Here is a 13,430-nt window from a genome sequence, read left to right on the forward strand (position 1 = left end):
GGCTGTAGTAAGGTGAGGGTGTTCTCAAGTAACACTCGAGAGAAAATGGCATCAAGTTGTGCCTGACATTGTGAAGAAATATATTTTGCAGGTTTCATAATAAAAAAAATAATGTAATTGCTGAAATCAAAGTTTTCAAACTTGACCACTGAGGAAAAGTATCTAACTGTATAATTAGGTGACTGTTTGGGAATAAAAGCCAGTCTATTAGTTCTTCTACTGTCACAGGGATGAGAGGACTCAAGAAATAGTTGATGCAGAGTATGCAAACAACCCAGTCATCTTTGATGTGAAAGAGTACACAAATAAGCATTAGTAGTCTGAATCCAATATACAGTTCTTGAAAGACATGTCAAACTTTTAACAAGGCACAAAAATCAGTTCTATTTCCATTTACCAATGACATTGGAAACCTCACAGAAAATGAAATCATATTGCCCATTTTTTGTTCATTTGCATAAGAATTTCTCAAGTTTTTCGGAATATAAATGCACACTGTAGATAAGCAAAATAAACCTTGTTCAACTCCAATCACACAGTTGTAATAGGATGACTTTCTTACCGGGTAGCATTTTCCAAAGCCCTGGAAAAGGATGAATAATCATCAGTTGAATGTTCGAGGGAGTAATACCACGTAGCTGCATCTTCAATGAACAAGTTGGACTCTTCTCCTCCTAGAGAATTTTGCAGAGCCTGATAAAAGGCTGTTTTGCTGTTGGCTCTTCCTTGACTTTCTTCAAATTTCTGAGAACAAAATGCATACATGGAATTTAGAAACAAAACCAAAAGATTCATTTTCTGGTGAAACAATATAGGCTCAGATCTCCCTCTGCTGGAACAAGTCCTCTATGCTGTGATCCCTGATTCCTAGGGGATTAAGTAGGGGACAGTCCTACTTTCGTTTTCCCAAAACTGTCACTGACCAGAAGCATTGGCTTCTTCTAAGTATAGCATAGGACAGAAACCTTGATCTAGTAATTCCAAATCATAGGTACCACGCTGAGCAGATGGAGCTCTAATAGTTCAGAAATCCTGCTGGCTCTCACAGAAGTAGTTCCCAGGGATAGCTCTCCACTGTGTGTCCAATTCTGTCTTTCTGATGAATTCCCTGAGAGAAAACTAGAGGGGAGAGAGGGAGATTTTCCTGCTTCCCTTTGAAAATTCCAGAAAGAAAACAGGTTGTATAACCATTTCATGGCTATATCAATCTGTCTCTTCTGGGAACACCTACAAAATAATGTGGCTGCTGTAAGTTCTGTATTTAGGTCCCTTTCTGGAATAATATCTGCCTTAGCCCTGGAAGAGAAATTCCATTTCTCCAAATCCCAATGCAAGGAACAGCCGTGATCTTCAAGCTTCATAACTGCTAGGGTCTTTCAAAGAAACCAACAGTGAAACACCCTTTTCCTGTGGTCTGAAACCTTTCTTAACATGAAGGCACATTCCCCAGAGCAAAGTGCCCATGTCACAGGGACAATCTTCTATGCCAAACTGCATACCCAAACACACTTTTATCAAAGCTAGACTGCTGGAATTTTTCAGGACATCTTTCTTTGAGGAAGTTTTTTATTTTGTCAATTCAGTTTTTTTTAATTTTTTTCTAAAGAATTTATTTCAAGTTCAGAAACAGAGCAACTTCTCTGTTCATCAAGTCCTTTCTAAAGAGGGCACCATGTAGGTGCATATTGGGTGAAACTTGGATAAGAACTCTAGAGAAAAAGTCTAATAAACCACCTCTATTATTTTGGGCAGTCAGTCTGATGCAAAATAGGCCAGTGTCTGCCCAGTCCAGTTAGTGTCGATGCTTTACTGAAAATATTATTTTGATGGCCCACAGCTGGTTTTCATCACACTTCTAGAAGGTCTTTCCACAACCCTATACAGAAAGTACAAACGGAATAATTACTTTTCAATAGATTCACAGAAATCAAAGACGGAAAATAAGTTCCCGATGTGCTGAGGCCGAGGTTTGTCCTTAGTGACATATTCTAACGCTCTGTGCATTTTGATTAAGTCATTTTGAGGGATTTCAAAACACTACCAAATATCCCAAGGTCCAAGAAGATCTTGGAAATCTTCCTCATACTTGTAAAAAATTCCTCTTTTGCTAGATTTTGGCCTATGCATGGTGAAAGAGTCATGTGGTGGCAGTTTTAGTAATACAGCTGTACTTTGAAAAAGATGGGCAACTCACTCATGACACGTCACTTCATGTGCATAAATGCCACATAAGAAACTGCATAGCACACTTGCCTGCAGAATCGTTCAGCTTAAATACAGCAAGGACACGCATATTCTTCTGCAAGAAATAGAAATGATCACTGAAGACCTGACTGAAAGTTCACTGAATTCAAAAGCAATCTTTCCATCACAGCTTTGGCACACATCAATTCAGACTCCTACCAACCAGCAGAAGCAGTGTTTGTCTAGATAGGGATCTCTCATTTGGTGACTGAAGTTAGCAGTTATGGGTAAGAACAGATGCTTTTCCATGCCAGTGCAAAGCCCAAGCTCTTGTGTATAAATCATCCGGGTGCAAGCAACTTTCATGCAATACTTTAATTTTATTGGCTTTTTAAAATGGATTTGTTACCTTATTCTACACCTGTCATGGATACTTAAACCAGAGAGAAATAAAGAGAAGAATCTTAGGGTACTGATTATGTACCCTAGGAACTGTTCCTTCACTGTGTCATTGATGGCCAAGTATCAAATAAACATTAAGGTTGAAAACCACAGAGAAGGAGATGGATCATTATACAACAACACACAGTTAAGCTGAGGAACTCCTTGCCACATGGTTTTGTGGATGCCAAATTGGTGGATATGAAGTTTCATGAACGAGTTTTTTAATTAAAAAAAAATAAAATTATTTGATGGTTATTAGATACAGAAAGACCGATTCAGGCTAGGAAGTCTCTGAGCTGCAAAGTACTAGAGGTTTGCAGAGCATTTAGCAGAAGTATCATATTTGCTTACCCTATTTTTACAAACAGCCTCTCTTAACCACTGCTGGAAACACCATTTTGTGCTAAACAGGCCTTTTATCTGGCTCAGTGCAGTCAGCCTTAGGTATTTAATGTCAGAGGTCAAGCAGACAAGGCAGAAGGCTGACTTGGCTGAACAGGGATCTTACCTTAGAAATAAGGCAAAAAAAGAAGGTATATGCCCAAGGTCAGGTGATATGGGAAGAATACAGAGATGCTGCTTGCCACTGTAGAGAGAAAATTTGTGTAGTCAAAGCTCTACTGGAGTTGAAGCTGGCCATGAATGCGGGGGATAATAAAAAGAGGTTTTTTCAAACATATTAATGGCAAAAGGCAGTGTAGAATAAACATCATCCCATTACAGGATGAGGATGGTCACCTCAAACAGGGACATAGACAAGGCAAAGGTGTTTAATACATTCTTTTGCCTCTGTCTTCAACACAGATGACGAATCAAGGAGGTCTCAGTGTCCTGATCTGGAGGACCATGACTGTGAGAATGATCAACTTCCAGTCTACCCTGAAATTGTGTGGGATCTGCTGCTCCAGCTGGATCCCAATAAATCTATGGGACCTGACGGGATTTCATCTAAGAGCTGCTGATGTCATTGCAATGCCTCTCTCAACTATTTTCAAGCAGTCTTGGGAATCTGGAGAGGTCCCAGCTGACTGGAAGGTGGTGAATGTTGTCCTGATTTTCAAGAGGGGCAATAAAGAGGACCCTGGAAACTACAGGCCTGTCAGTCTCACCAATGCTTGCTAAAATCATGGAAAAGATTATTCTGAGAGGTATTGAAAAACATCTGGAGGACAACACAGCCATTGGTCACAGCCAGCATGTGTTCATGAGGGGAAAGTCCTGCCTGTCGAACAGGATTTCCTTCTATGACAAGGTAACCCACCTAGTTGATCAAGGGAAGTCAGCTGATGTAATCTTTTTGGATTTCAGTAAAGCTTTCAATACTGTCTCTCACAGGATCCCTCCGGACAAAATGTGCAGCACATAGCTGGAAAACCATGTTAAACAATGAGTGAGCAACTGGCTCACAAGTCAGGCACAAAGAGTTATAGTGAACGGGGTAACATCAGGCTGGTGACCTGTTCACTACTGGGGTTTCGCAGGACTCCATCTTAGGCCCTATTCTCTTCAACACCTTCATTAACTCCTTGGATACAGGACTCGAAGGAACACTGAGTTTGCCAACAACACTAAATTGGGAGGAGCTGTCAACTGCCTCCAGGGCAGAGAGGCCCTGCAGAGAGACCTCAACAAATTAGAGAGATGGGCAATCACCAACTGTGTGAATTTTAACAAGGGCAAGTGCTGGACGCTGCAGCTGGAATGGTGAAACCCTGGTTGTGTGTATAGACTGGGAAATGAGAGGCTGGAGAGCAGCACTGCAGGAAGGGACCTGGGGGTTCTGGTCAATGGCAAGGTGAATATGAATCGGCAGTGCCCTGCAGCCAGGAGGGCAGTTAAAGGCTGACAGACCCCAGCCTTTCATTGTAAGCAATTAAACCATGTCCTAAGTTGTATCAGGCAAAGCATCACCAGTTGGTCGAGGGAGAGGATTGTCCTGCTCTGCTCTGCACTGGGGCGGCCTCACCTTGAATATTGTGGCAGTTTTGGGCACCACAATATAAAAAAGACATTAAGCTGTTAGAGAGCATTCAGAGGAGGCCAATGAGGATGGTGAAGGGCCTGTAGAGGAAGTCTTACAAGGAGCATCTGAGGTCACTTATGTTGTTCAGCCTGGAGGAGAGGAGACTGAGGGGAGACCTTATTGTGGACTTCAACATCCTCACAAGAGGAAGTGGAGGGGCAGATACAGATCTCTTCACTCTCATGACCAGTGAAATGGCCCCAAAGAAATGGCACAAAGTTGAGTTGGGTGAGGTTTAGGTTAGATACCAGGAAAAGTTTTTTCATCCAGAGGGTGGTTGGGCATTGGAACAGGCTCTCCAGGGCAGTGGTCACAGCACCAAGCCTGACAGAGTTCAAGAAGCATTTGGACAACGTTCTCAGACACATGGTGTGACTCTTGGGCTGTCCTGCACAGGGTCAGGAGTTGGACTCCACAATCCTGATGAGTCCCTTCCAACTCAGTATATTCTACGATTCTATTCTATGATTTTATGATTTACTGTGCCTATGTACCAGTTTCTGTGACCTCCAAAATGCCCCAAAAACTCTGGTGACCTTTCTCAGCAATAACTGATAATAGAGTGAGGTCCCTGAGATATGTTGAGTCAAAGAGGACTCAACTGGCAGAGATGGATAAGAAACAGAACTGGCATTTGTTATATATTTTAAGAATTTTCATCCCCCAGACAGCACTAAAATAGCACAATCTGAAAGAATTTCTGAAGTGTCCCTTTGGTTACAATATAATATAATTTAAACTTCCGACTTGAACATGATAGCCCCAAACAAAGCAATACATTCAAAATGAAATTTACTAAACATTAAGAAGACAAAACATTTTAACTTCTCAGAAATTGATTCAATTAGACCAATTTTCCATCTCCAACAAATGTTTCCCATTAGAAAATATACAACCAACGAACAATCTTCAAATTACAGTAGATACAACAGCTACTACCAGATTAATAGAAACAGCTGCACATCATGTAAAATAATTTACATTCTGCTAACCTTTAAAGAGGCATTAGCAACTGACCTCAGAGTTATAGTGGGGTTTTCAAGCTTTTTTAGAAAGCATGTAAGAAAATCATTAAAGTCAGCAGGCGCACTCCCTTCTACTCTTCTGGTGATGCAAAGTCATCATAAATATTGCTTAAATAATGAGTTAGATATTGCTTACTGTTCTTGCTGCAGGATACCTACCGGAGCATATGAATGAATCTAGTCCAGTGTTTTATTTTAAAAGAAATTGTAGCAGTAGGTAGACCAGACATTTACATCTTCCAAGGGGCAAATGTACTTTTTCTAACAAACTGGAATAGTGATAACACTAACAGAGATCTTAGGCCTTATATGGCTTTTGACAAACACTGTCACAAAGGATGGTAAAAGACCTGACAGCCATTCAGCAGAGTCTTCTAAGAATTCCATCTAGTTGCAAGATGAAGTAAAGAGCTGATATCAGCCTATTCTCCTCACTGATGGGATTTATCAGGACATTGCTCCCCTGGTCACTACAATAAATATACATATATCTGCCACCTGTTGTACGTTGCTGAATTCCTTTTTCCATAAAGAAATTAACTGATTGTAATACAGTGCAGGATGGAAGTTCTGGTCTGCATAGGTCCGGTTGCTTACATGAAGTAAACAAACTAGATTTCTATCTATCCAGTCCCCTATGTCTTGGTTTCGGGTTTTGCATCCACCTAGATTGTACTAAGGAGGGAAAGAAAAAGAAAATGCAAAAAGTACAGCCTTAGTATTTCAACTAAATCGTTGCAGGGTGGAGATTACACAGTAGGCACTGAACATATGGAGGATGTGGACTGGATTATACTGACCTACGTGCTTAGAGAGACAAACACAGACATTGAGCCACATGAGTGAATCCATATATTTAATGCCATTAGGTCCTCCCACCTGAGCATCACATATAGCACAGGGACAAAATTTTGTCAGTTGGGAATTGAAATCAACATTTTCAGAGGTTTCTGCTCAGCTGCCCTAATCTATGACTGCTCAAAGCTAATATTCCCTGAAGGTCTGCCATGGGAATTGTAGTGAATGATTTCAGGCTTAACTACTCCATATGCCACACAATAGTGCATTATGGTACCACTTGCCAGTCCCTTAACAAACTCTGCTTTGTTTCTCACTTAGTTTCAACCATCTGATGGCTGCACTGGGGATGAGTAGGAAGCGCTGCAGGAAGTGCTGAATCTGTCTCAGTTCACATGAATAAGCATTTCAGTGAATGCCATAAAATGGACATTTCCACGGGCAAGACATTGAGCACATCCTACTCCCTGCTGCATCACTGGGAGACCTCAGCCTTTAACTGTAGGCAAATAGAACAGAAATGTTTTGCCAGCACTTAAGTGATGCCTTCTGTCTTTCTAGTTCATTTTTAATAGCAAAGACCTTAACAGGCACAATCACAGTGTTGCCATGGGAGTACAGAGACACCCAGCACAACGAAGTGTCAGTAAGCCCCCAGAGAACAACATAGTGCCAACTGGATTTACCACCTTTAGGTCTAATTGCAGTCTAGAGGTTTTACTCTCACTTCTACGACTCATCTGCTGAGAGTTTATAAAACCTGCATGCAACTCCAGTCTAAAGTGATAAGATTTGCATCACATCTCAAGCTTGCTTATATCCAACTGGATAAAAGTATATCCTCACCACTTAACAGGATAACTATTCAGAGAGATCAGGATTAACAGAGCAAGCCCTTGACTGAATTGGTCAACACAGTTATTCCCAGGAGCTGGCAGAGCAAGTCAGCAGGGGTTAGGTTTTTCTAACCCCCGCTCTTTGCATTAACTACACTGAAATCAGTCACCCTACAGAAGATGGAAATGAAGGACTTTGTCAAATCCATACACATGCCACAGTACCTTTTAGCTGTGTTTATCTACTGAAATACATGCATGGTTCTTCTCTCTACAGAGTGGGAATACAACCACAGATGGATTTTCATCCCAGGGAGGTTTAGTCCCCTCTTTGCAGAACAGACTAAAGACTCTGGTTGTAGTCAGAGGCAAACTAGGAACTTGATTCCCCAAGTTGAGCTCAGTACTCTGTCCACCAGCTAATCCTTCCCACACTCCTTAGTGTAACAGTAAAACCAGTTTTGGGTTTTCTTACAAAGATGCAAGACAGATCTACCTCAAGAGAACCCTTAAAATTAATAAAGTAGAAGAGTGGGATACAGTGTGGGTTGTCTCAAATCCTTCTTCGAGGTCTATTGTGGGGAGAGGACATTTAGCACAGATTAAAGGTTCCTTATAACATTATGACAGAGGAAATGGGGCACAAACTTCCAGATAACAACCACCATCTGCACTAGTTTCTATCACTGTGGCTAAATACGTCTGTGGCTTACTCAGGACTTCATCTGACTGACTGAAACCATACATGGTCATGGCTATGACACAGAAATTCTTCTGAGAACCTGGAGAATGCATGTTGTTAAATAGCTTAATAAGCATTGCAGTTTCCCAGCAATTAATACACTGTGTCAACAAGGGAGAAATCAGGAAACTTTAACCTTGCAGCAAGTCTTTAAGAAAACAATCCAGACAGGAACACAGATTGGTTAAAACACTCTTATTCCCTCAAGTCTTAAAAACCTGGAGCCACAGGAAAAGAGATATAGAGGAAAAATATGCATTTAAAAAATCATCAGTTCTACTAAGACCGTGAAAACAGCTTAAGAAAGTCAAAAGGAAGAAAATAGAATAGAACCACCTACCATGAATATTATGACTTTTCTGGAACACAGATGGAATTTGACTTAAGGCATAAGGACAAAGTAAGGTAGCTATTACTATAATAGGTAGTAAAGAAGTTAATTATCCTTCTAAGTAAGGATAGTTAAACCTTAATAGTGATAAGAAACTTGGGGACAAACTTCTTAGTAGTGCCTATTGCAATGGGACATGGGATAACAGTTTTAGACTAGAAGTGGTAGATTAGTGGATAGAATATCAAGAAGAAGCTTATTACAATGAGTGTGGCAAAATACTGGGACAGATTGCCCAGAAAGCTGGTAGATGCACCATCCCTGGAAACATTCAAGGTCAGGTTGGACAGGGCTCTGAGCAGCCTGTCTCATTGCAGGAGGAATTGGACTAGATGAGCTTTAAAGGCCCCTTTCAACCCAAACCCAACCCAACCCAAACCATTCCACGATTCCATATCTACCTCAGGCTGAGGTAGATATGACCCTTTCTTAGGGTTGAGTTGCACTTTTTGAGTTCCCTTCCAATCTTATTTTTTGCAAGCCTTTAAATAAACAAGATATTTCAGATTTTCTTTTTGGAAAGGCAACATTTTTCTGCTAAGCTCTCAGTTACAAGTGTTTTTTCTTTCCATTTGAACCTGACATTGCCAGGATTTAGCACTTTTGCCTTTCATCAACACCATGATTTTTTGCATAATCTTTAAAACATCACGGAATTTCATTTCAATTTTCCAGACAACTGTGATATGCGGAAACAGTTGTAAAGAAAAGAATTTCACTTCCTAGTCTTCATCACAGGACTTATATTGAGGCTACTGAGGTTTCTTCCCCTCTTACAAGGTCTGGATCATTGTCTGCAGGCCTCCAGCATCACAGTATATCTTCTATGCCTTCCTGCTATGACTTCCTCTTTTAATTGATTCCAAAAGAGAAAGATACATAAAATAAGAGCAGGAATCTTCTGATGGAGACTAAACAGGTAATATGAACTTAATTCGGGTGGGTCAAAGGGGTACTTTTGCCATTAATTCTGAAGTAAATTGGTCTATGTGTTATTGGCTACCAACAAAGAGAAGTTGGGATTGAACTTTCACAGCCAAGACATGAAATCCACACAGTTACAGAAAGATAGCAACAGACCTGCAGCTCACTTAGAAAACCCTCAAAACAATCCCTGCTGTGTTACATTCTCCTGTTGATTTCTTAGCACATATCTGAGCACTTGCTAATATTTAATTTAATTTGGCACTGTTAAACAGAGAAGAGCTATTGCTCCTATCACAGAGAAGGACAAATGAACTAGAAAAGACTGATATGCTGTCTCAGGAAAAAACAGAGCTAGAAGGTTCACAAGAAGACATAAAATCTCTGTGGATAAACTTTCAGGCTTTTGAGGACTTTTATGTCCAAAGTACAGCATGGATGCAATTCTTTTTCATTTCACCAGTTTGTGTCCTAAAACCTCAGACCAGTGCTGTTCTTAGTTATAGGCAGTCCATATTCAGAATCATCGTTACGAATCATCTTAAAGGCAACAGAGAAAACAGGTTACCAAAAAAAACCCCATCCCAAAATGCTGACTTAATCCTGCTGCAAAGTGAAGAACTTCATAGCCAAGTTATGAGCTTGGTTTCTGCTTTGTGAGATATTACTGAGATTGAAACACAAATAGGATTTTGGAGACTGTAAAACATAAATGCTAAATCCCTGCTGATCTCCTATCTTTTCATATGTCCCCAAGTAATGTTAATCAACAAATATGATAATGAACAGGACTGGCTGGAGATGGACAATGCCTTTGCATATTTCCATGTGGTATAATTCACAACTTGTAGAAATCAAAAAACATCTATCCTTGCCGCATATGATTACTGTCATCACTATACCATTAGTTCATTAACAGTGAGTGTCCTCCTACCTTAATTGCTTTAGCTCTGCTGATGAGCCCATCTTGCTGAACACTTCCAATGAGCAGATCTACTTTCCGAAGCTGAGGGCGCCGCAGGGCTTCGGCTAAAGGTTCCTTCAGGTAAATTCCATCCACCACTGGCCCCCAGTACTGGAATGGGCCACTTATAGCTAGCAGCTATGTTAGCAAAAAAAAGCAAGAATTGTGCAGTTAAATTAGCTTACCCTTTCATTTCCATTTTATTTATGCTTAAGACAACTGATCTGATACCCTTCAAAGGAACAAGTGATCAGTTAATATAAGTGCAAGCTCACCACTGGGAGGAAACAATGGTTTTGCTGACAGAATCAGTAAGTCAAAAACAGGCTGAAGAGACCAAAAGAGTTGATGGTCTTATAGACATAAAATATTATTTTAAATAAGGGATTGGCTCCATGCTGATCTTGATAAGAAAATTTATTGTCAAGTGGGCGTTTTAATTTGTGGGTAAAAGATCCATCTCTAGAATTATTTATACTGCAGCTTTCACAAGTCTCCCACTTCAGATACAAAACACTGGCATCCCTCCCCACTTCCTTTTCTGCATAAATTCAGTTATTGAAGCTACAGACACGACTCTCCTCTAGAGTAAAACCAAGGGGCAGACAAAAGGGAACTGAAAGAAGGCAAAAACTATATTTGGATTTATTTAGGAGACATGGTCAAAGCAGTGTAAAAGGAATTTAGTCTAAAGGAGAATCATAGCTCAGAGGTGGATGTCATGGACATCAACTTCCCCCTACCAAAAGTAGTCTAGTTCCTCATTGACAAGGATTGAGAATAATTTATCTTTTTAAGATTTCTCACATCTTTGTGTAAATGCAAACTTTTTGGTTTCTCGCCAATGGCATATATTTTGCTATGTTGTACCTTAGTCTGTGCATCATTGAGGACACGAGCAGGCAACAGGCGGAGGCAGGCTACAGTTCCCTCACTGGTGGATGAAGGGCATCCCACATCTTCAGCCAGGACTGCTGCTTGGGTCTGTGCTCTTCTTGAGGTAATAATGGATGCTGGAGAAAAAGCTGAACCTCCCTAGAAAAAAACCCCCACAATAACAGTCAACACGTTGTCAAAACACCTGGTTCCCTGGTGCAGGTAAAAAAGATGAGAAGAAAAATCTGTCCAGCTGCAGAATGTAAGGCACTGGTATTTAAATCAATTGAAGCAAGTTCTAATGATTAAAGTAAAGAGGTGTAGGGTTGGTTGGGCTGTTTGCAGATCTGCCACGGTTATTTTGGAAGAGCTCCGAAAAGTGTCTATACTGTCTCTAACCAAGTCACAAACCTGTCTGAAAACTTTGCGGGAAGGAGAAACACTGAGACAGGAGCAGATACAAAGAAGGTGCTGTGAGGTACAGGAGGGGATGAGGACTCCATCTTATGAGAGGAGATTAAATAGAGTTTTATTATAACTGTGATAAACAAGGACTGAAAGCAGGCGTGATGTTCCTAAAGAAGAGCTATTTATACCCTGGGACAACGCTTGTACAAGGACATGGGCATTAAGTATTCATATTGAATGCAAATTAATTTCAGCTAGAAATCCTAAGACAGCTAACCCAAGAAGCAGTGAGGGGTTGGAAGAGCTATGAACTCAGGTAGTAGGAACAAAAGACTAAACCAAACTACAGAAGATCAACCAGAGCACGAAGACTAAAATCAGAGCAGAGGCTACAGTCCAATCTCTATCCCAGACTCTTCGTTTCTTTACTACATCTACACCAACATATAAAATGTCCGTACCAAGAAATGATACAACATTTTTGAGTAGGCGTGAAAACTTCTTAATGAAAATGCAGATAAATTAGCATAAATCTGATAAGATCTGGCCTAGAACAGAAAGGTTGGAATAGCTCTGACATGTTTCAAATGACTAATTTCTAAACATTTACATCAGTTTACTATAATAACTGCTAATATTAGCTTCTGTCCTCTAAAAAAAAACCCACACCCTAGACGTATGATATGAAAGACCCTGATCTATTCTACCGATTAACTTACTTCTTCCTGAATTTGCTCAAAGCATAACTACAAGTCTGCAAAAGCAAGTTAAAAAGAAACACAAAACAAACAGCAAAGCCTTAATTTGAAACTGTCTCAAAACTCTGAAGCCAGAGAACTCTGTGTAGCTCTGGCTGGAACGCAGGATATTTTTTATATTTCAAACAAGCAGAGCCATGGTTACTAACAGGATACCATTGCTCACAACTGGAGAAATTGGTTTCCAAAAATAAGGAAGAGGTTATTGTTTGGGTGTAGAGACAGTCTTTTTAGATCACTGCATGTAGAATTTCCAGTGCTACTACCTTCCTGAAAAGTTTCTCTTCTTTTTTAAGGGAACTGGAAAATAAGCACTGTTATTAGCTTAATGGCTGAGAAGCAGATGGTTGCAAATAACCAAAGTAAAAACCTAATTTTCAATCCTGGGCCACTGGAAGAGCCATCTCCAGTTTCAAGAGTGTGAAAGAACTAAAGAAGAAGACATAAACACCACTTGGTCTTATTCCTCACTTCTGCACTCAGTTTAGATTAAGAACTCAAGTGAGCCATGGGCTTTATCTTCACGTGGGATTTGCGGTCGCCTATTTTGTGTTCGTAAGGCACGATATTTGCCAGCTGCTGACTAGGTGCACTGACTCAGTTGGGCATGAGAGAGAAAGAAAAATATCCTTGATGAGAGTATCTCATGTGTGGGTGGGTCTCCAGCACACAGAACGAAAATGATGTCTTTTCACCTGGCCTTCAGAAGAGCATGTTCTCCACAGCTAGGATGAGTGAGACTAGAAAAGGGACAGCACAGCATGCCAGCTTCCCTCAGAAGAGTAGCTTCCTTGCATTTCATTTGGAGCAAGAAATTATGTACCTCCTTGGTATAGCAGAAAAATTAAATCTAGGATTGAGAAATATTTAATCCACTAATATGGCAAACATATTCTTCCCCATGGGATCTAAACATGCTCAGCATGCTTTATCAAGTATCCAATACCTCCACATGGCATTCATTTAAAACAAAACAAAGCCAAACCATCAAAAATTAAAAGGCTTCAGTTTCCCAAACTCTGAGAGCTTCACAAATTTTGAAAATAGAAGTTCCTGT

General features: G+C 40.3%; 1 protein-coding gene across 1 annotated transcript in view; it reads right to left on the reverse strand.

The window, feature by feature from the left end:
* Nucleotides 1–13,430, reverse strand: part of TG (thyroglobulin) — a 150,386-nt gene that overhangs the window by 22,360 nt on the left and 114,596 nt on the right. Inside the window, exons 43-45 of the mRNA XM_017818269.1 lie at nucleotides 11,202–11,366; nucleotides 10,302–10,469; nucleotides 563–744 (exon numbers count right to left, since the gene is read on the reverse strand). Coding sequence (XP_017673758.1) covers nucleotides 563–744; nucleotides 10,302–10,469; nucleotides 11,202–11,366 — 515 coding nt within the window. The remainder of the gene's footprint in view (nucleotides 1–562; nucleotides 745–10,301; nucleotides 10,470–11,201; nucleotides 11,367–13,430) is intronic.

The sequence above is a fragment of the Lepidothrix coronata genome, unplaced genomic scaffold, assembly GCF_001604755.1.
Source record: "Lepidothrix coronata isolate B3197 unplaced genomic scaffold, Lepidothrix_coronata-1.0 Scaffold67, whole genome shotgun sequence".
Classification (NCBI taxonomy): Eukaryota; Metazoa; Chordata; class Aves; order Passeriformes; family Pipridae; genus Lepidothrix; species Lepidothrix coronata.